Source organism: Rana temporaria, chromosome 6, assembly GCF_905171775.1.
Source record: "Rana temporaria chromosome 6, aRanTem1.1, whole genome shotgun sequence".
NCBI classification, from domain to species: domain Eukaryota; kingdom Metazoa; phylum Chordata; class Amphibia; order Anura; family Ranidae; genus Rana; species Rana temporaria.
Window position 1 is genome coordinate 4,982,443 of NC_053494.1, and position 23,854 is coordinate 5,006,296.

General features: G+C 42.1%; 2 protein-coding genes across 2 annotated transcripts; both read left to right on the plus strand.

Moving 5' to 3' along the window:
- The first annotated feature begins 489 nt into the window (after positions 1–489).
- Positions 490–7,764, plus strand: LOC120942839 (taste receptor type 2 member 40-like). The gene is made up of 2 exons (XM_040355765.1): positions 490–1,221; positions 7,648–7,764. The coding sequence occupies exons 1-2, from the start codon at positions 490–492 to the stop codon at positions 7,762–7,764; spliced, it is 849 nt and encodes a 282-aa protein (XP_040211699.1).
- A 1,588-nt stretch (positions 7,765–9,352) lies between these two features.
- LOC120942840 (taste receptor type 2 member 40-like) lies at positions 9,353–10,334 on the plus strand. Its single transcript, XM_040355766.1, has one exon. It carries the CDS (start codon positions 9,408–9,410, stop codon positions 10,332–10,334), a length of 927 nt encoding a protein of 308 aa, XP_040211700.1. The 5' UTR covers positions 9,353–9,407.
- The last annotated feature ends 13,520 nt before the right edge of the window (positions 10,335–23,854 follow it).

Genomic DNA, 23,854 nt, shown 5'->3' on the forward strand with positions numbered 1-23,854 from the left:
ATGGATCAGGTTTATCCAGCAGATCAGGCAGGGAACTGTCCAGCATCCCAGACAGCTCAGTGGGGAGAGTCAATGCCAGACACAGAAGAGGTCCCAGGTTCAAGCCCAGGTCCTGACAGGGGGATACCGGATACCAGATACTGGATACTGGAAAGCGGAAGTTCTGTATATGGGTGGAACTCCGCTTTAAGTAAGAGGATTTGTTCAATCTCTGTATCACCTGAGGCCAGTCACTTCACTGGGTTACAACGACTTTAAAGCTTTAACAATGCAGACAGCATATCATAAGCTTTCTATGTCAATTATCATTCAACGTGTTCATGTAAATTCACATAATCAAATTCTGTGGCTAAAAATTATGCAGAATCGTGTTATTGACGTCATAAACAAAAAACATTTTGTTTTGTAAAATGTGGATTAGAAGACGATGCTATCAAGCTAAACGTTGTGTGTGTGCAGAGCATTACTCCGGTCCATTCACCTTCGACTATGATTGGAACTGGATCAATGGCTTCCATTCTTCAGGATCCCTTTACTGCAGTGTGCATTTTTATTCTCTCACTTGAAATGGTCATTGGGATATCTTCCGCTACATTTATTTTAGGTGCAATAGCCATTGAAAGCAGTCGAAAAAAGTCCATGAAAACAGGGAACAAAATACGTATAGCCTTGTATATATCAAACGCTTGCTACTCATTCACCGTGTTTGCTGCAGCGGTCAGCGGCTTTCTTGAACCTTCAAATAATCAGATCACTGGTTTTACCTTGGCATATGTTGCCTACTCTGTAAACATGTTTACAATGAGCTCCAGTTCCTGGCTCACAGCCATTCTCAGCGTATTCTATGTCATGAACATTACGGATTTCCAAGCCAGGGCCATGGTGTGGCTGAAGAAGAACATCAAGGCTGTCGTACCATGGATGATCCTGGGAGTAGAAGTCTTAGCTCTTTTTAGTAGTTTTTTTGGTGTTCTTCTCTTTATTAACCCTTATTCCTCTTCTATGAACAATTCAACGTTAAGTCGAAACAACTCGGTCTCCACCTCTCCTGCGGGATTTTTGAGCATTTCTTTAACTTTAAGCTGTGCTCCATTTCTCATCATTGCGTTCTCCTCCTACTGTATTGCTAAAGTCTTGAGTAAGCACCACCGTAGTATTGCGGAAAGCATGAGTACTTCAGACAGCAAGAAAACAAAAAGCTTTGGAAATGTAGTGTCCAAAGTAATGTGCGTAATTCTAACCTATATGTTTTTTTATCTATGTGTACTTCTTTATTATGTGGCCACTCTTTTCAATTTGAGCGTTGAAATTTGGGTATTTCTGATAATAATGTCTTCATTTAACCCACTAATGTCTCTTCTAATGATTGTCCAAACTCCCGAGTTGAGGAAAATAGCGAAGGAGATGTTGAATTGCACGCTCTGCGTCAATAAATACAACCTCATACCTTCTATAGTAAACATATGTAGCCAGATTCAGGTAGCCGGTCGCATCTTTCCGGCGGCGTATCGTATCGTATTTACGCTACGCCGCCGTAAGTAAGTGAGGCAAGTACTGTATTCACAAAGCACTTGCCTCCTAACTTACGGCGGCGTAGCGTGAATGGGGCCGGCGTAAGCGCGCCTAATTCAAATGAGGATGGGGGGGCGTGTTTTATGTAAATGTTTGGTGACCCGACATGTTTAACGTTTTTTACGAACGGCGCATGCGCCGTCCGTGTACATATCCCAGTGTGCATTGCTCCAAAGTACACCGCCGTATTGGTTTCGACGTGAACGTAAATTGCGTCCAGCCCCATTCACGGACGACTTACGCAAACAATGTACATTTTTCAAATTTCGACGCCGGAACGACGGCCATACTTAACATTGACTAGGCCAGCTAGGGGGCAGCTTTATCTTTACGCGGCGTAACTCTTACGGAAACGGCGTATCTTTACTGTGCCGGGTGCACGTACGTTCCTGAATCGGCGTATCTAGTCATTTACATATTCTACGCCGAACTCAGCGGAAGCGACACCTATCGGCCAGCGGAAAAATTGCACCCTAAGATACGACGACGTAGGAGACTTACGCCGCTCGTATCTTAGCCTAATTTAAGCGTATCTGGTTTCCAGAATACGCTTAAACTTAGGGCGGCGTAGATTCAGAGTCTACTGATACGCCGGCGTAACTCTCTATGAATCTGGCTAATAGAAATGATTGTTCATTTTGAAAAACTCAATGTGCAAATACTGAAAGTAAATACAATAACTAAAATGTAGCTTGCCCATACCATTTACTCCACCGGTGAGCCTCCTGGAGTCGATCGACACTGAAATGTATCCAAAGGGTACTTATATAATGATGACTAGATTACAGGGGGTCCCCGGGTTACAAACAAGACATGGTCTGTTCTTAAGTTGAATCTGTTTGTAAGTCGGAACAGGTACACTTTTCAAGTGTAGCTCCAGCCCAAAAAAATATTTTTAAGCTTTTTGAATAGCATAGGGAATGGTTAACACCCCTGTAACATTTGTTTTGATGTCTGTGACCCTGTTCAGAAGATTTCACCTCACTTTCTGTCCCAGTGACAATTGGATTTTGAAAATGTTGGGTTGTTGTGGAAACAAGGATTGGTGATTAAAGCGGAGGTTCACCCTCAATAGACAATGTATCTGATTAAGACTGCCACACTAACTACATTTTAAGTCCGCTATTATTATTTTTTATTTTTTTACAGTACCTTTATCCAGCTGGGAATACCAGGCACTTCCGGATATCCCTCCCACGGGAGTGGGCGTGTCATTAATGTCGCAAGCGCCCCAGTGTTTTCTGGGACTCGATTGCCATGTCTCCTGGGAGCACAGCGTAATGCTTCCCAAGAGACGAGTTATGAGGCAGATTCATAGTGACGCTGTGGCTACCGTCACAAGGGGGTGTGTACTTTTTAGTACGCCGGCCGTTGTGATGGCAACCATGTAGTGTTGGCGGCGCCGCTCGCGGTCAACACTACACATGCGTGGGATAGAGCGTGAATGCTGGGACATCAGCATTCACCATATCCCGGAAGTATTTGCTCGTGGGCTTCAGAGTGCCCACAAGCAAGATGGAACCATACAGGAAACATTTTTATAAATTATTGTTTACGGCCGAATGTCCGTGCGGATGGCTAGAAATCTCAGACACGTGAGTACAATCAGAAGTATATTAACAGCGGCAGATGCACCTAAAAAAAAAGTATTTCCCACGGAACCCCCGCTTTAAGCATCAGTAGAGACACCTTTTTCCCAAAATAACTCTTACAGGGGAGAATTTCCCTTCCTAGGGGTAGATTTCCTCTCACTTCCTGTTGTCTCCCTCCGTTTGTAAGTAGGAGTCGTTTGTAAGTCGGATGTTTGTAACTAGGGGACCCCCTGAATTATACTTGGCTAGAAAACTCATAGCACACTACTGGCTGGCGTCTAATTTGCCTACAAGGGCCCAGTGGATTGTCAACTCTCTTCTCCTCAGGGAACAGTTGACGTATCGACACCTCTAACCTTGCTCCCCCTCAGTTAGTAATGGATAGATTGCTACGGTTCTAGACCCATCTATAGGATTTCCTCCTGAGCTTGGTGCTACTCCTACAATACATGTGCTGTATAGAGGAAAACTAATGCGGTACATACTGTATGTCTATGAACAAGCCCGGAGGAAGGTGTCCTTTCCTCTCCTCTCTTTTCTTTCTTTTCTTTCTATTATTATTATTTTTTCTTTTTCTTTTTTTTTCTGTCTGTTTCGAGTTTTGCCAGAAACAAGTTTATCCCCTTCGTGCTGACCGTACACACATTTGCGGCCTCGGCTTTAGGGGATTATACTGGGATGATGCCTGCAGCTGCATCATCCCAGCTTTCCAGGGTTGGCAACCAATGTGGCTAAAAGCCGCTCGGCTGTTATACCGGAGGAGCGGGAGGGGACATCCCCCTTCCCGCCGCCTTCTTCCACTCTTACCGGGCCTACCGTCCCACTGGGGCTAGAGACACACTGGCGGCTAGAGACACACTGGCACGAAGCCGGAAACGGCTTTGTTCCAGTCTCCTGTATGTAAACACGGAACCGACGTCACAACGTCACTTCCGGTTTACTCGGCTGCCAATGGCGCCGGTTTTAAAAAAATATACACTATATAGAATCGCCGTATTTGGCAATCTGAATACTTTGAATTTCAAAGGAGGGATTTGGGGTTTTTAGACCTCCGATCTCTCCATAAAGAGTACCTGTCACCACCTATTATTGTCACAAGGGATGTTTACATTGCTTAGGCATGAAAGGGATATTATATGAGCCTGATACCAGGTAACTGCTTACTATGTACTTGGATGTTTAATATGTATACAACCCAGCTGAATATGTATACCTTCGTATTGTATCTCAGTTAGGCCTTGTACACACGACCGGATCTGTCCGCTGATACTTGTCCGCGGACCAGTTTCAGCAGACAAGTTCGGTCGTGTGTACGGCTGACCAGACAGGTTTCCAGCGGACATTTGTCCAGCCGACCGTTTTCCAGCGGAAAAAAAATTCTTAGCATGCTAAGAAACCTGTCCGCTGGAAACCTGTCCGTCGGACATGTGCGGTCGTCTGTACAGACTCACCGGACATGTCCGATCGGCCGCCATCCCTCGCATGCGTCGAAGTGATTCGACGCATGCGTGGAAGCATTGACCTTCCAGGGTCGCGCACGTCGCCGCGTCATTGTCGCGGCCACGTCGCGACACGTCACCGCGTTTGTTTTCCGCGGGGATTTTGGTCTGATCAGACCAAAATCTGGCAGCGGACATGTCAGATGAAAACGGTCTGCGGACCGTTTTCATCGGACAGATCCGCTGGTGTGTACGGGGCCTGACCCATTATTCCTGTCAATAAAAAAAGTTTGTATTAAAAAAAAATAGCTAAGTGAGAAATTAAAAAAATTATTAAGCAGACATGGCGGCATTTGTAACAAATTTACACTTGCTAAAAATGCACATCTGGCTTTGTGTGTTCTAATGCCCAGCTAGGCTCTACGCTTTCATTAGCAGTCAGAATTGTAGAGCATTATATTTACTGACCTTGTATAAACCTAATGCTTCGTACACACGATCGCGATTCCTGAAGAGAAAAGTGCGATGTGAGCTTTTTGTCGCAAATTCTGACCGTGTGTATGCTCCATCGCACTTTCTCTGTGAGCATTTCGGTCAAGAAAAGATTGGGAGCAAGATCTCAATTTTCGCGACAGGAAATGATGCTCATGATCGGGAATCGCGATCGTCTGTATGCAATTACGATGCGAAAAAAAACATGCATGCTCAGAATCAAGCAGAAGAGCCGAACTGCCTATTGAACTTCATTGATCTCGGCTCGTCGTACGTGTTGTACGTCTCTGCGTTCTTGACGTTTGGAATTTTGTCCAAGATTGGCATGACCGTGTATGCAACACAAGTTTCTGCAGTTTTCCTGCTGAAAAAAACAAAACAAGTTTTTCTTGGCGGAAATCGCGATCGTGTGTACGAGGCATTCATTTTCTGTACCGTATCTGTAATTATTATTGCTGCAATTATATTATACTGTTTTTTTCATCATCTTTTTGTTTTAATACATGAGATATCTAAATCAACTTAATAAAGAGATGTGGCCAATAAAGTGAAGGTCCTTGGGGTTTTCTGTCTTTTTTGTAATGGTGTATTGCTAAGAATGTAGAAAATGCAAGAAATACCTTTCTTGTGGCTAATTAAATATATTTTGCATTGCAATAGCTTTTCCTGACTCTGCTTCAGAACAGCACAACCTCGGGTCAACCCCACCCCTTGACCCCGTATAGGACACCCCGTGTCTAGAGAGGTAAAAGGCAGGAAGTACCTGGTGCAGGTGTGCTAGTCCCGCGGTTGTGCTGGCATGAGGCTGAGACAGGAAAATGGAAAATTGTTATCCATACTTACCATAATTTTCCTTTCCTGGTTCTGTCTCAGGACAGCACACACCCTCCTTGGACCGTCACAAGCTATTCATAAGAACACCTGCACCAGGTACTGCCTGCCTTTTATCTCTCTAGACAGGGAGTGTCCTATACGGGGGTCAAGGGGCGGGGTTGACCCGAGGTTGGAAACAGCCGCAAGTTCATATCGCGGTGGGGGGGGGGGTTGTATCTGCCTGTCATGGTGCGCTTTGTGATACATACTGTACCTGTGCTGCCGAGCTAGATGAGAGCAGGGGCGGCGGCAGCGTAACTTTTCTTCAGGGACAGTCACCCCCGGCTTCAGTACTCTCCTGGCACCCTAGCAGCTGCCGGCTCTGTGTGTGACACAAGGAGAGGAGGGAGGGGAGCAGTCTGACACGCCGGTGCCCCCCCCACCCCAGAGCACCCAGCGCACCCGCCCAGGATCGGCCCTGTTGGGTCGAACATTTACCTGTGAAATTTGCAGGGTGTTCTGCCCCTGCATGAACTTGTAAGCAGGCCCTCTTATAAAAGTGTTGAATAGATACCCTTATATAAATATAGGGAAATGAGATAAGCACAATTTTGATGGCTAATGGAATTTTAGTGCCGCTACTGGAACTTTTCTTGGGGTAATTTCTATGTTCTAATCATGAGAGCTTTAAGAATGTAGCCAGTTTATCTAATGTTGTCTATGTCACAAGGATACTGGAAAGTCAATTATCGTTCCACGTGTTCATGTAAATCACATAATCAAATTCTGTGAGTTCAATTATGCAAAGTCATGTTGCTGACGTCATAAACAAATCGTTTTTCATCTCGTGAAATGGCCATTAGAAAATGATTCTGCTGCGCTAAGCTGTGTGTGCAGAACATATCTCCGGTCCATTTGCTTTTGTCTATAAGAGGATCTGGATCCATGGCTTCCATCCTTAGTGATCCCTTAACGACGGCATGCATTTTTATTCTCTTGCTTGAAATGGTCTTTGGGATGTCTTCCACTTTATTTGTTATAGGTGTTATAGTCAAGGAAAGCAAACAAAAAAAGACCATTAAAACAGCCAACAAAATACGTATAGTCCTGTACATGACAAACGTTTGCTACTCGATCACCGTGTTTGCTGGAGCGATCAGTGGCTTTCTTGGGCCCAAAAAGGAATATATCATCAATTCTCCCTGGGCGTATGTTGTCTACTCTCTGGACATGTTTACAATGACCTCCAGTTCCTGGCTCACGGCAGCTCTCAGCTTATTCTATTTCATAAAGATTATGGATTTCAAAACCAGGGCCATGGTGTGGGCAAAGGAGAACATCAAGCTGGTCGTACCATGGATGATCCTGGGGGCAGAAGTCTTATCTCTTTGTAGCAGTGTTTTTGGTGTGCTACTCTTTTTTAAACCTCATGTCTCTTCTATCAACAATTCGACGTTAGGTTCAAACAATTCGGTATCAAACTATGCGGCAGGATTTTTGAGCATCGCTTTGACCTTAAGCTGTGCACCATTCCTCATCATTGTGGTCACTTTTAGCTGTATTGCTATAATCCTGAATAAGCACCATCACAGTATGATGGAAAACATGGGAACCTCGACCAACAACAAAAAAATAAGCAATGGAAATTTAGTGCCCAAAATAATGCGAGGATACGTAACCTATTCGGTTTATTATCTACTTGTGCTTCTTTATTATGTGGCCGCTCTTTTATTTTTAAGAGCCGAGCTTTGGATTCTTCTGTTAATTCTCTCTTCTTTTACACCACTACTGTCTATTCAAATGATTATCACAACTCCAAAGCTAAAGAAAACAGCAGTGGAGATGTTGCATTTTAGCCTCTGCTAAATGATACCCTATACCAGTGACGGCGAACCTCGGCACCCCAGATGTTTTGGAACTACATTTCCCACAATGCTCATATTCTCTGCAGTTTAGTTGAGCTTAATGGGACATGTAGTTCCAAAACATCTGGGGTGACGAGGTTCACCATCACTACCCTATACCTTCTAGGGATAGAAGAAACAAAGAAATAACGACTGTTCACTATTGCAAAGCTTGGTTAGAAAATAAATAAATATGATTTCCATTTATTATATATACTAATTACACATTTCAAACGGGACAGATAATGGCTCTGTGCTATGTTAATGTGAATATGCAAGAATGCAAATTAGGGCAGTTCATAACTGCAGCTGTTTATGGCTCGGGGTCATTATCTGTCACTCTGAAAGACAGAAGCAGATCAATCACCCCGTCCCTGAGATCACTCCATTGGTTGCCCGCAAAAGACCAAGTCATATTTAAGGCCCTATGCCTAACGCACAAATGTGTACATGGAAGCGCGCCCCAATATTTAGGTGAGAAAATAAAACAACAAAACCCCAATCGAGTGCTTAGATCAACCAGCCAAAAATTACTACAAATCCCCAAAGCCCGCTACAAGACCAAAGGAGAACGTCGATTTGCAGTCCAAGGACCTCGACTGTGGAATGCATTACCAACTATCATCCGAACGGAAATTGATCACCTGGCCTTCAGTAAAAAACTTAAGACCCACCTATTCTGAGGGAGAAACAGAAGTAAAAGGGATACCAAGCGCCTTGAGGCGATTCAGTTCGCAATTGTTGCGCTATACAAGTTGTTCACTCACTCACTCAGATCAAAGGCCTAATGGAAATGGCCAATCAAATTGCTCAGCCCTTCCGTGTATAGGGGATATAACCTGGCGCTCAGTCTTTTCATTTTTTTTGGATATGAAGGCACAGGTCTAGAAATGGTCTAGGAAAAATGGGACTCTGAAGGCTATTATTCTTTGTCATATTTACTCTGTTGGATTTTGTCATCTGCAAGTATCTTATGGACTTTGTTCTGTGTTGGAAGTCAATAAAGTGCATCTCTCTGGAAGAATCGGGGTTGCTGCAGAAAATGTATCATCGTCATGCTAATAATAACTACTAATTAATTATCTACCCACTATACTATATCACTACAGGAGGCACCCCCCATTCTGGTCCTGGGTCCCCGGATGGGCATGTGGAGTCCGGGAAATATGGCGTGGGCATGCAGGGGGAGAACCGGCGCTCTCGGAAGTGTGCGGAAGTGATAGCTTCCATCTGACAATTCACAATCTTTAGCCACCAGCAGTGTGTGTAAAACCCTCTGCCGTCACCGAAGCACAGGACACTGCAGTAGCCATTAAAGGAGTAATACCTGAAGAGAAAATCTCATTTAAATCATGGAAATAGGAGACTAACTATTTGCATATGTCAAAACTCATAGAATGCTTCTGTGCTGCATCATCTCAGTTCCCTTCAGACTCCTATATCAGCATATTGACTGAAAGAATCTGTAGCTCTCAAATGCTTGGAGGAATACCGAGGAAAAAAGAGTACCTGGAGTGTAAAAGAATTGTTTGACTTTTGTTATAAAAGAAACCGGACAAAGGCGACTGCTATATTTAGGCACAGCCGACATCATCATGGTCCCTCCTCTGTATATTGTGTTAATAGTTATAGTTATATTAGAAAGTAGCACTGGGATTGCTTTGAACCTGTACATATTCAATGTCAATTTGAAAAGCATGAAAAGCAGGCAGAAAATAAAACCGTGTGATCTGATCCACCTGACCAAAGGATTGGTGAACGCCCTTCTACAGCTTTTCCTGACCATGGAGATTTTGATGGTCCTTGTATGGTTCCAGAAGTTCTTTGTGAAAGAAGTCTATCTGACCTGCTTTGTTTCTCTTACTGCCCTTGGATTCTTTGACTATTGGTTGACCGCCTTCCTCTGTGCATACTACTGCTCAACTATCTCTAACCTCAGTTTTGTCGTCTTTACTTGGGTGAAGAGGTCCATCGCAACGTTTCTCCCACAGCTTCTGCTGGTATCAGCAATGGGATCCATTCTCTTCAGTGTCCCTTCAATCTGGCAGATTTCTATGACTATTCATGAACAACCTATCTGGAATTCCACCAACGAGTCCATGATTATTGGTGGGACACTGTTTATTGGCCCTGTTTTTGAAATGACAGTAGGGATTTTTGGTTGCTATTTACCCTTTTTTCTTAGCCTCCTTTCGCTTACGGTAACTATATTTAGTCTTGTAAGACATATTAGGCATATCAGAGATATCAATTCTAATGTTGATGGTCCTAAACTCGGGCCCCTCATTAATGCAACAAGAACAATGTTACTTTTTCTCGCAATCCATGTATCATTTTACTTGTCTGGGTATTTTTGTATTTTATCTTCATCTGTTTCTATAGACTTGATGTCTATCATCAGCTGGTTCTTTTTGTTGTTTTGTCCAACTGCTGAAGCTCTCACTATTATTCAGTCCAGTTCAAAGCTGAGGGATATATTTCAGGTAACTTTTTGTAGCACTAAGACAAAAAGCTATAATTGAGTAAATGATAGCTTATATAATAAACATAAATGCTTTGTCCACCATTCAGATGATATTTTTTTTCTGCTCCCCATGTTCTGGCTTTGCTACAGTTAACAATGGAGGTTCTTTACTGACATCTAGTGTGAGCTTAAGAAAAAAAGTTATTTTATTTTTATAGTTTGGGTTAGAGTAGGAGTAGAGTAGAGTAGTTTGTTCATATTTTAGGTTTTTACTGATGCCTGTGTTATAACTGATGAGATGCTCCCTCTCAGGTTGTCCAGGAGACTGTGTGTAGGGGTTGGGGTGAACGTGGAATCACAAATACTCCTACAGAGGTACCATCCCCTAAGGCCCCATTTTTCATACGGGGGTGGCGCTTTACCGCCAATTTCGCGGCGCTATTCAGCCGCTAGTGGGTGGTTTGGGCAGGGTTATAATAGTTATTTATAACATTTCATCAGAGAAAGTGGCAGATGAGGCAACGCTGTTGAACAAGTGAGGGACTAGGATTTGGGAAAAGGCTTTGTAGTATTCTGACGAAAACCCATCCATGCCTGATGACTTGTTTGTTGGCAGGGCATGGATGGTGTCTAAAATGTCTTTGTCTGAAATTGGGACCTTAAGTGAAGTGAGTTTTCAGGCAGTGTAGGCAAGGCCACTGAGCTGAGAAAAGAGTTAATATTCTGAGCTGATGGTTAGGGTGTATCGCCATCTAAATTAAGATTGGATACTTCTCAGTAATATTTCATAAAAGCATTAGCTATCAACGATGGGTGGTGTTCCATATTTCCGTTATGGGGTCTCTAATGCTATTCAGTTTTGTACGTTGTTGTCTCTTTTTTATTAAAATACAGTAATGTTCCTGCTTTATTACCCTGTACATTGCTTTTTTTTCAGGAATGCACCGCTTGCTCTGATATGCACTTCCAAAGTCAACCAGCTGCCGTTATTCAGATGGCCGGCACTCACCAGGTGGCCGGCCATCTGAATAGTGGGCGGCAGCAACAATACACAGATTCATGCAATGCCACTGGGTCTCTTAGTGCATTCTGTCATCATTTTACTAACATGGACTGCTCAAGCCCTTAAGAAGGGGAAGTTTTTTTTTTAGGGATGTCCCGATACCGATACTAGTATCGGTATCGGTACCGATACTGAGCATTTCCCTGAGTACTTGTACTCGGGGAAATGCTCCGATGCCTCACCCGATACCTGGGCAGGCAGGGGAGTTGCTGTCGTGCTGTCTTTCCCCCGTGCTCCGTGCTGTTTTCTCCCTCCTGCTGTCTTTTCACCCTGCTGTCTTTTCCCCCATCCGTGCAGTCCTCTCCCCCCATCCGTGCAGTCCTCTCCCCCCGTCCGTGCAGTCCTCTGCCCCCGTCCGTGCCGCTCTCCCCCCTCAATTTGTCAGGATGGAAAGCGGAGGTAGGACCTGCTAAACCAGACTCCTACCTTTTCTGAATGAACAGAGTCAGTGATCATAGACTCTGTCCATTCACATAACTGAGCATTGTAACCTGTGTTTACGATGCTTCAGTTTATGAATGGGGAGGAGCTTCTCTCCATTCATTTCAGCTGAGGCTGAGAGAAAGGGACTGGGGAAACTGTGTCTTAAGTCCCTTTCTCTGTCTTAAAGTAGAGATGTCAGAGGTCTGTTAAGACCTCTGATATCTCTCCAAAGACCCCCAACAGGGCTGTTAAAAAAATAAAAATAAAAATTGCAATAAATATAAAAAAAAACAATGTAAATCAAAAAAATCACTGTAAAAAAAAAATAGTAAAAAAAAAAATAGTAAAAAACTGCAACTGTCACATGACATTAAAAAAAAGTATCGTTAATCGGCATCGGCAAGTACTTGAAAAAAAGTATCCGTACTTGTACTCGGTCTCAAAAAAGTGGTATCGGGACAACCCTAGTTTTTTTTCCTTGAAATGTAATGTTTCAAAAAGTCCTTTAAGTGAGACGTTTTACCTAATACACTACCATTGTGTTTTTTGTTATAACTCTCCAATATTTTTTCAGTCTTTTTTGATGTTCCGGGGGCCACGCTCAGCCCTTTTCATGCAAACATATCCAGTTTCCTCATTCGTTTTAAAAACATGTAACTAATATCCAGGGAGCATTTGCATCAGCTCTACTTTCATCTGGTGAACATTTCCTCCACATCCAAGCAGTTGTGTAGTCACCTTCACACGCTCGGCAATGTCCTCTCCTGTGTGGTTCTTCGCACTGGCCTTGACCATCCTGGATAGTGGGGCTGGTATAATGCTAAATGCCTGTATTGTCATTTTTAGTGTAAAGAATATGAAAAATGGATTTACAATGAACAGGTGTGACCAAGTACATTTCATCATGGGGCTGGTGAACATTCTTTTTCAGTGTACAATGACTACACAATTCATACTTTGGGTTAGTGGATTTCACGACTTTGCGAAGGAATTTTACTTACCAATATTCTTCTTAAATATGTTTTCAGTCTACTGTAGCTACTGGATGATCTCCTGGCTCTGTGTTGTCTACTGTATCAGCATTGCAAACTACACTTGCCGTCTTTTTTTGTGGTTGAAAAAAAGACTTTCAGCATTCCTACCCCACTTGTTGCTGCTATCAATATCTGGGTCACTCGTCATCTGTATACCGATGTTCTGGACTTTTACTTTGGACCCTGAGGAAAGAGCAGTTGGAAATGCCACTGAAGGACTTGCTAACATTAATGCGACACTTCAAGTAAACCTGATATATGTCATGACTGCCAATATTTTTGGTTGCTGTCTGCCCGTTGGTCTCACACTTATTTCACTCACACTCACAATCAGCTCCCTCATACAGCACATCCAGAACATGAAACAGAATAATATGGACTTGGGTCAGTCCAAGCTTCAAGCCCATGCTCGGGCAGTAAAAACAATGATGGCCCATCTCATACTTGCTCTGTTCTTCTTTATAGCTGAAATGTTTAGTATTACATCTAAAACGGTAGTTGTAGATGTTAGAGCACTAACTTGCTATTTTTGTACGTTATCATATCCGGTAGCTCAGTCTGTCGTTATCTTCCAGTCCAATTCCAAGCTAAGAAGTTTATTTATTGAGATGTTTTGTCTTAAAAATGTATGTAACAGATCTTCTCAAGATAACCTTACTGAAAGAGTTAAAGCTGAGCTCCAAGCAAATAGATAAATACAAAGATGATGTCATCTTTCTAAGGCTAGGTCCGCAGTAGCCTATGGTCTGAAAAGCTCTGTGCTGTGGCAGCGACCTTTTTTAACCACTTCCATACAGGGCATTTTCACACCCTTCCTGCCCAGACCAATTTTTATTGCCCCCCCCCACAAATAGAGCTTTCGTTTGGTGGTATTTGATCATCTCATGCGGTTTTAATTTTTTTGCGCTATAAACAAAAGAAGGGCGTCAATTTTGAAAAAAACACAATATCTTTTACTTTTTGATTTAATAAATATCACAATTTTTTTTTAAAAAAAGTTATAGGGCCAGATTCTCAAAAGAGTTACGTGTATCTCAGGAAACACCGTCGTATCTCTGTTTTTGGCCCCGGGTATCTATGCGATAGATACGGCCAAGATCCGACAGGTGTAAGTCACTTACACCGTCAGATGGTAGATGTAATTCGACGCCGGCCGCTAGGTGGCGTTTACGTTCAGTTCTCATTTGACTATGCAAATAAGCCTGATACGCCGATTCCCGAACAAATTTGCGCCGCGTAGTCGTCGTTTACGTCGTTTCCCTAAACGTAAGGTCACCCCTTACGCCAGTCCGCCGTATGCCATCTTAAGTATGGCGTCGGGTCAGCGTCGTCTTTTTCCATCGGTTACGTTGTTTTACTAAGTCGTCCGCGAATACGACTTTACGTCAATGACACTCACGTCGGCGTCATTGACGTTTTCCGTCGTGAGCTGGAGCATGCGCACTGGGCTCTTTTTCCGCCCAGTGCATGCGCAGTTCGATCGGCACGGGGGCGTGCTTAATTTGAATTCAAGCCGCCCCCTTTGAATTACGCGGCCATACGCCGGGCCATTTACACTACGCCGCCGCAAATTACGGAGCAAGCGCTTTGCAAATACGGCACTTGCTCCAGTAAGTTGCGGTGGCGTGGTGTAAATGGCTTACACTACGCCAACGCGGTATCTATGAGAATCTGGCCCATAGAGTCTACAAAATAGGGGATAGATTTATGGCATTTTTATTTGATTTTTTACTAGTAATGGCGGCGATCTGCAATTTTTATTGTGACCGTGACATTGCGGCGGACATATCAGACACTTTTGACACGTTTTTGTCTATTAGTGCTATAAAACTATAGAAAAAATATAGTTGCGCTGTGAGAAATTGGAAAAAAACTATATGAGCTATAGCAAGTGATGAAAAAAATGCAAATGAAGCAATAACAACTGTGTTAAATCATAAGTTCAGTGAAGCCCAAAGAAAAACACAATTAAAATAAATTCTTCTGTGATTCAAAACCACCAAGAGTGAAGACACCATGAGAAATGCAGGCTTACCAGATGGCAAGCAAAGATGGCTTGCGGCTGTAAACCCCAGCCTGGGCCTTTAGTCATGGACTGCAGCACACACCAGTGGAGTATATCAATGGATCCTCAGGTGGCACAGGTGTCACCAGGTAGATGAGATACCCAAAAAATAATAGGACTCACAATAGTGAAATACCGTAGAAAAAAAGTGTAAAATGTAAAGAGATAAAACACTTACAAGAGAACGATCATATAGAAGCATAAAATAAAGCCGGCCGGGTTAAGCGAACGCTCGTCTGCTCGGACTGTCACGCAAAAATGTCAGCACGTCTCCTCTCCCGACGCGCGTTTCGTCACACAAATGATGTTGTCTGGGGCACGGGCGACGCACTGACGCATTAAATACAATCTCAGGAAACCAAGCCTGGATGGTGGGTTTTCGGAGTTCTCGACTCAGATCGAGGCTTGGTTTCCTGAGATTGTATTTAATGCGATGCGTCAGTGCGTCGCCCGTGCCCCAGACGACGTCATTTGTGTGACAAAACGCGCGCCGGGAGAGGAGATGTGCTGACGTTATTGCGTGATAGTCCGAGCGGACGGGCATTCGCTTAAAGCGAAAGTAAACCCTTCTATTTTATAGTTTAAAAAAACTGTTAACATTCCCGGCATGCCGGAAATGCTAGCTGTCACATTGGTTGTGCTCTCAACCAAACTGTCAAACCATCCAATGACCGGTGTCATAATGGATCACATGTGCAGCATTATGGCAGTTGCAGATTAAACAGAGGCAAAGATGGCAGCTTCCTTGGCTGAAAACAATAGTAGGGTTTACTTCCACTTTAAGCTTATTTTATGCTTCTATATGATCGTTCTCTTGTAAGTGTTTTATCTCATTAAATTTTAAAAAAAATTCTACGGTATTTCACTATTGTGAGTCCTATTATTTTTTGGGTATCTCATCTACCTGGTGACATCTGTGCCTTTGAGGATCCATTGATATACTCCACTGGCGTGTGCTGCAGTCCATGACTAAAGGCCCAGGCTGGGGTTTACAGCCGCAAGCCATCTTTGCTTGCCATCTGGTAAGCCTGCATTTCTCATGGTGTCTTCACTCTTGGTGGTTTTGAATCACAGAAGAATTTATTTTAATTGTGTTTTTCTTTGAACTTCACTGAACTTATGATTTAACACAGTTGTTATTGCTTCATTTGCATTTTGTTCATCACTTGCTATAGCTCATATCGTTTTTTTCTCACAGCGCAACTACATTTTTTCTATTGTCCATTTTGTGTGTATATCACTTCTTAGTTGCTGCTTTTTATTGGTGTTCACTTAGCGCAGTATTTTTTTCCCATATCTTGTAGTGCTATAAAACTGCACTGATTACTGTGTAAATGTGACTGGCAGGGAAGGGGTTAACACTAGGGGGCGTTGAAGGGGTTAATATGTTCCCTATTGAGTGATTCTAACTGTAGGGGGAGGGGACTCACAAGGGGAGTAGACTGATGTGTGTTCCTCTTTACTGGGAACACACATCTGTCTCCTCACCTCTGACTGGAAGTGGATCTGTGTGTTTACACACTCAGATCCAAACTCCTGCCGTGATCACAGGCAATTGCGGGTGCCCGGCGGAACATCGCGGCCGCCGGGGACGTGCACCGAGTCACGAGTGCGCGTTTGCCACCGGAGGTGTGCGCGCCCCCTAGAAGTCCGGGAGGAAAGAACGTCTATTGACGTCCACCCAGAGGGAGGGAGGGTTCCTGCCGGCATCATATTACTATGGCCCAGTAAGGAAGGGGTTAAGTCAGTTCAGTCTTAATAGCATCATGGGACCCTGGGCAAAGTAATGCACTGGGGCCCCTACCAGCTTTTTGTCCCAATTTACACACCTACTTTCAAGAAATAAAGTATAAATAGTTGATAGAATTAAACATATATTCATTCAATAAAATCGATTTTACAAAAGGAAACCATTCTATGTATCAAAGACTAGTCAACACAAAGGGCACAGTACAGGGGGGATGCAGAAGGGCACAGTACGGGGAGGGGGGTCAGAAGGGCACAATACTGGGGTCAGGAGGGCCACAGCCATATCAGGACAGATAGGTAAAAGGCATGACCGTCCCAGAAAATCCTGGGACAGTTGGCAAGTATGACGTAATGCAAGATTATTGTGGGGCCCCCATGTACCTGGGGCCCCTGGGCAGTGCCCAGGAGTGCCCTTGCATTAAGATGGCCCCGCAGGAGGTCCCCCTCTGCAAACCCATACCATTTCCCTACAGAATATAAACTTTGCAAGATCATTATTTATTTTTTATTTGATGGGTTTTTAAAAAGTGAGGATTTAATCATTGTTTGCACAAGACTAAAAGTAATTTAGATATTTTTGCACATAATATTTATATTTGTATAAAATTGTATATGGATTTTTATTGATTTTCAAAGCTAAAATCAACGCTTAAAAATAACTTTTGATGCCGTTCACGATGTACACAAGCATGTTCAATTTAAAGTGGAGGTAAATTTCCTCTTTTCTCATGAATTTAGAGATAATTAGGTTTGGTGTTTTATTAATAGTTCATGGTTTTCAGGTTAATACAATGTAAACTTTGTTATTTATACTAGGCTCGTGCTAATAAGGTTTTGTGTGTTTTACATTATTATTATTATTATTATTATTATTATAATTTTTGAGAAACATTTATATGGAATTAAAAAAAAAAACATAAAAAACATGGAATCTATCTGAACAATTATTTTGAGTTTTGCCTTGTGTGCTTTATTGGTATCCAAGGAAAGTGCATTATATAACCTGAGGATAGAAATAATGGCCCAGATTCTTAAAGGACTTACGACGGCGCAGCGCCATGTATGCCGTCGTAAGTCCTAATCTGACCCGTCGTATCTATGCGACTGATTCTTAGAATCAGTTACGCATAGATATCCATTAGATCCGACAGGCGTAAGTCTCTTACGCCGTCGGATCTAAACTGCAATTTTTTCGACGAATTCCGCGTCGAGTATGTAAATTAGCTAGATACGCGAATTCCCGAACGTACGCGCGGCCGACGCAGTAAAGTTACGACGTTTATGTTAGGCTTTTCCCGGCGTAAAGTTGCCCCTGCTATATGAGGCACAGCCAATGTTAAGTATGGCCGTCGTTCCCGCGTTGAAATTTTAAAAAGTTACGTCGTTTGCTTAAGTCGTCCGTGAATGGGGCTGGACGTCATTTACGTTCACGTCGAAACCAATGACGTCCTTGCGACGTCATTTGGAGCAATGCACACTGGGATATATTACTGACGGGGCATGCGCCGTTCGTTCAGCGCGGGGACACGCTTCATTTAAATGATACACGCGGACCATTTTCATCGGACATGTCCCCTCGTGTGTACGAGGCCTGAGGGTTCCCAAAACACTGATAACACAACTAAAAGTCTATAAAGTCCAGGAAGTATACATATGCAGCATTAGGCCCTGAACAAACGATCGATTTGTCTGATGAAAACGGTCCGATGGACCGTTTTCATCGGACGAACCGATCGTGTGTGGGCCCATCGTTTTTTTCCCCCATCGGTGAAAAAAAAATAGAACCTGTTTTAAAATTTTCTGATGGTTAAAAAAAACGATCGTCTGTGGGGAAATCCATCGGTCAAAAATCCACACATGCTCTTAATCAAGTCGACGCATGCTCGGAAGCATTGAACTTCATTTTTCTCAGCACGTCGTTGTGTTTTACGTCACCGCGTTGGACACGGTCGGATTTTTAACTGGTGGTGTGTAGGCAAGACTGATGAAAGTCAGCTTCATCGGATATCTGATGAAAAAAATCCATCGGTCCGTTTTCATCGGCTGAACCGCTCGTGTGTATGTGGCATTAGTGGCAGCTCCCTTGAGAGCAAAGCAGTCTTTGGGAGAACAATAGGATAAAAAAAGTTGCGCCAAAAACTAAGTGCAGTAGGAGATGAAACGAATGGTATATTTAATTAAAATCAGCCAAATGGCTACTCACACTTTTGTAAAGATCAATAAGCATATAAAAGTATAATACTGTAGTCATTCAGTGGCTCCCTGGTGGATGGTGGCATGTAGATATTAACACAAGAGGAGAGAAGAGGAACAACCGGCCGGACATCCGTCTTGTCGTCTCGGAACCAGCATGGAACACACTCAGAATCGCATCTGAAGTGACGTCAGAACATGCCGATAATGTTTAAATTTTCATTATATTAAAAAAAACATGCTCTACATATGAAATTGAGACATATTGCAACAAATACAGGAAGGTATAAAAGTGAAACAAAATGATTCTTACTTCTGTTTGGGTTGAATGGAGATCAGTCGGAATCATAACATAACAAATTAATCAAAAATTGAGTTTGTTCCATTCTTTACTATTGTGACTCCAGTCCATATCATTCCATTTCTCTTTGTGGGTTGGACTAGCAGGGATGACTCAGAGCGCAAAAATAATATCCCAAAATAATGAATTAACACGTTAAAATGAATATAACCAATCTTCCAAAGTAACTTCTGAAAATATGAATCGTTTTGGAACAACAAATATATGAAACAAATTAGACTATACAAAATGAATCCAAATATATGAAAGAAATTCCAAAAAGTTATAATTCTAACACAACAAATATGATGAAGTGAAATTATTTACTTAACAAAAAAATCTGAAACAAACCGAAAATATTTTTTTTCTTTATGCACATCTCTCTATCCACAACTCTTCCTGGACCCAATCTTTAGCTTCAACATCTGCAATGTAATATTATTCTTGTTAAACATGGGTGAAATATTGAGAACTTTTAGCTGGGTGATAAGTATGATGTTTCTTTCTCTTCAATTCATAATTTCCACTATAGGCAACTCTGAATTAACAAAAAAGCTGTTGGCTAAAGACAATGGTGCCATGACCTAAAAATAAATCAATTTTTCTCCTTGATAACAGGACTTAAAAGATAACTCCACTTTCTTGAGAAAATACAATAGTGAATAAAAAAAAAAATAGCATAGCATATGCAGTTGCGACACAAGTCATATTGTGATTAAATGTTTTTTTTAAAACGACCTTTCCTTTTCAATCTGTATGAATTCGTATTTGTTGCATTCACTAAAAGCCAAATATGAAGGGAATTTCCAATACCTATAATTAAATAGTTATTATTAGTTAGTTAATTATTCTTTCAAATTGTGTTTCTTATTTTCACATTTTAAAATTTTCAAATTTACGAGTTTTCTAATTTGCGAATTCACGAATTTACAAGTTTTAAAGTTTATGAATTTACGAATTGCGATCAAAACGAATGACCCGGAAAGAGATAAAAAATAAAAACAAATGAAACGAAGATGAACATATTTTTTTAGCAGTGCACATGTCTAAGGGAAAGTGGGCCAGATTCACAGAGGAAATACGCCGGAGTATTTACTGATACTCCGGCGTATTTTCAAATTTGCCGCGTCGTATCTTTATTTGTAATTCACAAAAAAGATACAACGGCTTTTGGCTAAGATCCGACAGGCGTACAGCTTCGTACGCCTTCGGATCCTAGGTGTAATTTTCCGGCGGCTGCTGGGTGAAGTTTGCGTCGTTTTCCAGCGTCAGGTATGCAAATTAGCTGATTACGGCAATCCACGACAATACGCGCATTCGTCGCAATCTCTTACGTCGTTGCTAGTCGGTTTTTCCCGTCGCAAACGTAGGCCTGCTTTTTCATGGCTTATATTTAGAACAGCCATGTTAAAGTATGGCCGTCGTTCCTGCGTCTAATTTAATTTTTTTTTTTTGCGTAAGACGTCCGGGAATACAAAACGACGTAACGCACGTCACCGTTCAAAATAAACGTTGGGGCGCAATAATTTCGCGCAAAGCACGTCGGGAAATTTTCACACGGAGCATGCGCAGAACGTTTGGCGTGGGAACGCGCCTAATTTAAATGGTGCCGGCCCCATTTGAATAAGGCGGGCTTGCGCCGAGCGGATTTACGTTACACCACCGCAAGTTTACAGGTAAGAGCTTTGTGAATCAGGCACTTACGCTGTAAACCTGCGGCGGTGTAACGTTAATGGGATACGTTACGCCGCCGCAGCGTAACGTATTTGTACCTGAATCTGGCCCAGTAATTTTAATAAAAGATAATGATAGTCAATTATAACATATTGGACAGACCTATAGCAAGACCATAGCATGTTCATGTTAAATATTCAGCACACATCAGGCAGAGAAAACAAACTGAGAATTTGCATCCCTGGCTGTTTTAGACTCAGCTATTGAGAGCAGAAACAAAAACACTTTGTAGTTGTGACTCAACAGACTGGAGATCTGTCTGAAAGACTTTCATCACCATGGAGGGGTCTTTGCAGATTTATACTTTTCCTTTCAGCGTAGGTGCATTAGGGATTATCCTAAACATCCTAATATTGACTATTTATCTCAGAGGTTGGTACAAAGGAAAACATCCCACAGCCTGTGATCTGATCCTGTCTTCTATGACATTCACTAATGTGCTTTTTCAGTGCATAATGATTGCTGATGGTCCCGTATATTATGTACAGTCACACACAATGATCCCAAAAGGATTTTATTTGTATGATTTTCTAATGTTTTTTTTTCTCATGGGCACAAGTTTTTGGCAAACTGCTCTCCTCTCAACCTATTACTGTGTAAAACTATTAGACTCTTCCCACCATTTATTCCAGTGGGTGAAAAAGATTGTATCAACTTCTACAAATCTGCTTTTGTTGGTGCCGGCAGTTTTTTGTTTTCTAATAAGCCTTCCTTTTATTTGGACCATTCATTTCCACAGTCCGATGAATGTAACAGAACCTATAAGAGACAGTGATTATAGTCTTGTTTTTAGTGACCTCTTTAATCTTTTGAACGTGGTGTTTGGTTGCTGTTTGCCCTTTACTGTGACTTTCACCTGTATCACACTCAGCGTAGGATCACTTCTGAAACACGCCTGGAATATAAGGAGGAACGCTCTCCAGCTCAGCTCCCCTCCGCAGATTGGTGGTCTAGTGTGGGCAGCCAGTACCATGGTGTCTTGTGCATTGCTGGATTTATTTTGTTGTGTCAATGTTGTTGTTGAGGTTTTAGAAAAAATTCAACTAGGAGATGTTGGAGGCACAATTAGGTGGGCACTTATAGCATCATATCCTACAGCTCGTTCCATTGTTCTAATAGTTGGAAACCCCCAGCTAAAAAAACAGCTGGGCGAAATGTGTGCATTTACCCTCGTCCTGGTGAAATCTTGTTGCTAAAATAAGATAAATACATTTCCAACAAACGCTGCCATCATTCTGCTGGGAGCCCTGACATTTATAGACGGCCTGGCACATTAGAAAACACCTGTTAGAAGCCTTCACTGCTTAGCATACTAACATACAGTATCTAATGAATGGGTTTGGATTTGAATAGAATAGTTGAGATATATATATTTGTTCTAGATTAGGAAAAGATTAATACATAGATTGTATAGTGTAGTCAAAAACATATATAGGTTTGTTTTTTCTGTACATCTGTATTGAGCAACATGTGGTGTCAATTAGTCATGAGTTGGCTAGCACCCCTCCTCCCAGTTTGTGGGAGGCTAAGATTTGCTGTGGATTATGGTATCACTATTGAAAATGTAAGAGTTTATTCTAGCAAATGCTATTGTCACCTCTCCTATACTCTTAGGCCTTGTACACACGATAGCCAGAGGACAACGTTTTTCATCGGTCAAAACCGATCGTGTGTGGGCCCCATAAGTTATTTAACCTTCGGTTAAAAAAATAGGAACTTGCTTTAAAATTTAACCTATGGAGGGTAACCGATAGGTTAAAACCGATCGTTAGTATGCAAAAGCATCGGTTAAAAACCTGCGCATGCTCAGAATCAAGTCGACGCATGTTTGGAAGCATTGAACTGACACGATCGGTTATTTCTATGGTATTATAATCTATGGTGTGTAGGCGTGACGGACCATCAGTCAGCTTCATCGGTTAACCTAAGACAACGTCCCTTCAGACCGTTGTCCTCTGGTTAACCTATCGTGTATACGAGGCCTTAAACTCACATCTTCAATCTCTTCCTCTCTTCTAGCATATTTCCCAACTCTCTAAAACCTAGAGACATAGAGACATAGAAACATATTCACCCCCATACTTTAAAATCCCTCATTGGACCCACCAATCTTAACAACCTACGCCCCATCTCCTTGCTCCCTTTATTTATTTACTCCTTGAACGTCTAGTCTACAACTGACTGAGCGATCACCTCACTGAGAATAACCTTCTTGCTCCCCTTCAGTCTGGATTTTGCCCCCAACACTCTTCAGAAACGTCTCTGATAAAACTCATAAACAATCTGCTAATGGCTAAAATCAATAAACTCTATTTTGTACTCATTCTTCTAGACCTCTCTGCTGCCTTTGACACAGTGGACCACCCCCTCCTGCTCAAAAAAAAGTCCATTCATTTTGTTTCCGTGACTGTACTCTTTGCCAGTTCATCTGTATCGGGCAACATGTGGTGTTAATTAGTCATGAATTGGCCTTGCACTGCTCCTCCCAGTTTGTGTGAGGCTAAGATTTCCTGTGGACTATTGAAAATGTAATAGTTTATACTAGCAAATGCTATGATCACCTATTCTATACTCTCAAACTTACATCTTCAATCTCTTCTAGCATCTTCCCCAACTCTCTAAAATCTAGAGACATAGAAACATAGAATCATGTGAGTGTACAGCTTGTATAACAATGTAAATTTGTTGTCCCCTCAAAATAACTCAACACACAGCCATTAATGTCTAAACCGCTGGAAACAAAAGTGAGTACACCCCTAAGTAAAAATGTCCAAATTGTGCCCAAAGTGTCAATATTTTGTGTGGCCACCATTATTTTACAGCACTGCCTTAACCCTCTTGGGCATGGAGTTTACCAGAGCTTCATATATATATATATATATACATACACAACACTCGTCATGATATATTTATAGAGAAATACACCTATTCCTCTTTACTGCACATCTCAAAAGTGAATATTTAGTAAAATCAACAT

Bases quoted from the DNA above. Each gene is read 5' to 3' on its own strand.
- LOC120942840 (XM_040355766.1), top strand. From the start codon at position 9,408: ATGGTCCCTCCTCTGTATATTGTGTTAATAGTTATAGTTATATTAGAA.
- LOC120942839 (XM_040355765.1), top strand. From the start codon at position 490: ATGATTGGAACTGGATCAATGGCTTCCATTCTTCAGGATCCCTTTACT. The intron at 1,222-7,647 runs GTAATGTGCGTA...TTTATTTTTAAG, and splicing joins TTGGAAATGTAGTGTCCAAA to AGCCGAGCTTTGGATTCTTC.